This window comes from Amblyomma mixtum, chromosome 6 (assembly GCF_055824585.1).
Source record: "Amblyomma mixtum isolate Tamu chromosome 6, ASM5582458v1, whole genome shotgun sequence".
Taxonomy (NCBI): domain Eukaryota; kingdom Metazoa; phylum Arthropoda; class Arachnida; order Ixodida; family Ixodidae; genus Amblyomma; species Amblyomma mixtum.
The window spans coordinates 79,330,967-79,334,388 of record NC_143017.1 but is presented as its reverse complement, the minus strand read 5'-3'; the positions used below and the strand labels follow the sequence as shown (position 1 = coordinate 79,334,388).

Genomic DNA, 3,422 nt, shown 5'->3' with positions numbered 1-3,422 from the left:
TTTTTGCGGGAACATCACGTGAGAACGAAACGAGAACACGGAATGAATAAGGATATTCCAGCCGTGTTTCTATTCAACGCACTGCAACATCACGGGTACAGAAGAAAATGTTATTGCTGCTCGAAATGGAAGGCAGCGGTCGTGAGCACTGTTAATTCGCTAGGAGAGTAGCTCTTGTAGAAAGACTTACATCGATTAGTTGACGTTGTCACAAACAGGCTGCAAACCCTCTTTGGCTCGGGGCACGCGGACGGACAGAAGTACACATTGAACAAGTTTTACAATGCTAGGGAACGAGACAAAGGACAAACAAAAACGCCTGAAGAACAGAGAACAAAACAATGACAGAACATAGCTCACGCACAACGCATGCTCTCTACAAAATACTCTCGTGTTATGATTCATTCTCATGACCTGTACACGTTATGCCAAGCCTGAGACTGGTTATGTTGAGACAAAGTTTATGCGACGGACTCGGAAGTAGGGAGAGGAAAAGAAGCTAACTTATGAGAAGCTAAAAGTACACCAAAATCAAAGAGTGGTATGAGCTTGCCGAAGGTTAGAAGCGTTAGAAGGTTGCTATAGTAAGAATCATGTGCTCTGATAAGTGGTGCTAAGTGGTTAACAGTGCTAAGTTGGTGCTTAAGTACGAACAGCTGGGTTAAGAGGAAGTACGCTGGCTGTTAGACGAATGGCACGTTGGCAGCATCACCGGTCTTGCGTGTCAGCAGACTCGCTTAAAGTCGGAGTACGTTGACTGCCGAAGGAAGGGGAGAAGCGGGTGTTCGCCCGAAAGGATAAGGGTTCCCGCAGAGATCGTTACCTGGACAGTACATAGACAGGAAGGACGACGAAGAAATGAATACCGTTTCGGTAAAGAGAACTAAAAGACAACATCGAAGAGAACTCTGAGGAACGGTGCTTTGTACGACTGCGATCCGCCCTTCGGCCGGCTCGTCTTGATGCCTGCAGTGGCCACAAGGTCCCGAGGGTGGTGGAAGGGCTCCGAACAGACGTGCTGATTGCTTGGTTTCGGACGTCATGACGGAATGGGGAGGAAAACCTGAACAGCAACGCACTTTAACCTATGCGAAGAACAAAATGCAAACAGTGGTGAACACGAACGACATAAAAATATGACTGTTTTGTCTTGAACCAAGGCTCTCCTCTCTCTGCACTTCCTTCTCTCGTTGAGGCTAGGTACAAAAAGAAAGAGAAAAGTACACCGTTCAGGTCCCAACACGACAGTTTTTGAAACCGGGCTCTCTGAGAATTCATTGAAATTCTTTGTTTCATCTTTACACAGAAGACATGAGAGGTTAGTTTGTAGTGGACAGTATTATATCAACAAAAGCTCATCGATGAGGAATTATGTAGGAAGCGAAGGATGCCGAATTAAGACGTACAACAGGGCTAGTTGGTTATACGTAGCAGAATTGTACCATGAACATTCTAGTTATATACATGGCTAAGGTCAGTGCGCCTCCAGAGGCGTAATGCATTGCCCGCTGATCTTAACGACAGAATTGCAAGCAGTACAAAGAAAGGTGGTCTAGCAGAATTGTCGGAGAGCCCGGCTCCCCGTCTTCTCCGTTTTCGGGCGAGAGTCGACTTCCCAGCCGCCCAGCTGTTTGCAGATGTGATGCAGTCGAGGCGGCGCGTGGCCTTCACCGTGACGTAGAATTCAGTCTCTCACCGCGCATCGGACTGTTGCGGGTCTGCGCGCGTCGCGCACCGGTGAGCAAACAAGCGAGGCAGTGGGGCAACGGGGCACGCTCGCGACCAAACAAACCAAAACAGAAGTGAAGGTGACGTTAGCGCGTAACTCTAGAGTGTTCCTAAACGATTTTACAGTTCCTACAGAGGCAGGGAGCAATGGCCAGTGGACGACTACCACCACCCGCCGTGACCGCCTCCGCCGCCACCTCCACCGCCGGCTTCCCAGCCTCCGGCTTCCCATCCTCCGGCATCCCAGCCTTTGGCATCCTCCCATCCGCCGCCGTGGCCACCACCCGCCGCCACAAGGTCGGCAGCGCCGGCGTCGATGACCTTCACGGTGTGCACGTCAAGCTGCGGCTTCCATCCGCCGTGCCACCCGTGGCCGCCGCCGCCGCCACCGCCGTGCCATCCACCGTGCCACCCATGGCCGCCGTGCTGGTTCTTGATGATCTTGATCGGGATGGGGATGGGCAGCGGCACGGGCAGAAACTTTGGTGTCAGGATCTTGGCCAGGATGGCGAGCTTGGCGAGCTTCTTCACCTTCTTCTTGTGGTGGAGGTGGTGGCTGGCGCTGGCGTCTTCAACGAGCAGCGCCAGCAGGACCGTGAGGATCAGAAACAGGGCGATGCCCGTCGAAGTCGTCGATAGCCGCATTTTGGGAGTGTTCAGAGTCGCCGACACTAAGTGAGTCGGCGAGCGCGGTCACACACACTGGCACACGAGGAGAGTCGGCGAGCCGGTGAGAAGAGACGGTGCACGAGTATATAGTCCAGCGAAAGGGTCTCAGCCTCTTGTGTCGCCCAGGAGCCGGGCGAGCCACACCGTAGAAGAATCCACTGCTGCTCTGGTCTGGTCTGATCACCCTCGCCACACTTATATAGCCGTCCTGCTAACAGGAACCTGGGTGGCCGGGACCCTCAGCAGTGGTTCGAATGCGCCCCACACCTCTTCCTCCCTCCTCGAGATGAAAGGGCGAAAAAGAGGAATTACAGCCCTTCCCGCTCAGCGTCTGTGGAGAGAGCACCCTCGCTGCGTGACCGACATGCCTGTGGTGACTCTCCTCCGATCATCGGCACGCTGGCTCGCAGAGCCATGGCGGCTCGCGCCGTCGTGTAAGCTCACAGCGGAGCGTGTGGACCGTTACGCCCTTGCCCGAAAGTGAGAGCTTCACTCTCTCTTTCTCTCGAGTCGAAGAAGCTCACGGGGTCAGTGGGGATTTCCCTTGCCGGCCAGCCCGCCGACCAACTTCTGAGTGCGTGCTCGTGTGTTTGCCGGGCCCAGCGGCAAAAAGAAATCTCTCCTGCCTGATATAGCAAGAGTGTGAAGGAGAGAACCCGAGTGGGTTCCTCTTGTCTCGCCGTCTGGACCTTCTTCCTTCCTGGTTCACTTTGCATCGGCCCCCTCTCCATTGTCAGCGCAGGCTTGGCTGCTAGCAGCAGAGGAGGACCGCACGGAGGCACTTTGAGTGCGAGAGCGATTCAAGAAACTGAGGGAGTGAGAGAGAGAGAGAAAAATAAAAATCTCACAATAAACCCGCGCAAGCATCCCCTCTCTCGAGTTCTCGGCTCCTAGGAGAGAGAGCGGTGCTGAGTCGTCTTCACCGGCACTTCCCCGCGATCAGAGCTTTCCGGAAGCAAAAACGCGCCCCACCATTCGACAGCCGGCTTTACTCTACACGGGCCTCGAGCGAAGGAAACGCGAAA

At 54.1% G+C, this 3,422-nt stretch overlaps 1 protein-coding gene across 1 annotated transcript; it reads right to left on the bottom strand.

Annotated features, from left to right (window-relative positions):
• Positions 1 to 1,890: 1,890 nt before the first annotated feature.
• Positions 1,891 to 2,627, bottom strand: LOC149339487 (uncharacterized). Its single transcript, XM_089550486.1, has one exon. It carries the CDS (start codon positions 2,371 to 2,373, stop codon positions 1,891 to 1,893), a length of 483 nt encoding a protein of 160 aa, XP_089406612.1. The 5' UTR covers positions 2,374 to 2,627.
• Positions 2,628 to 3,422: the final 795 nt, after the last annotated feature.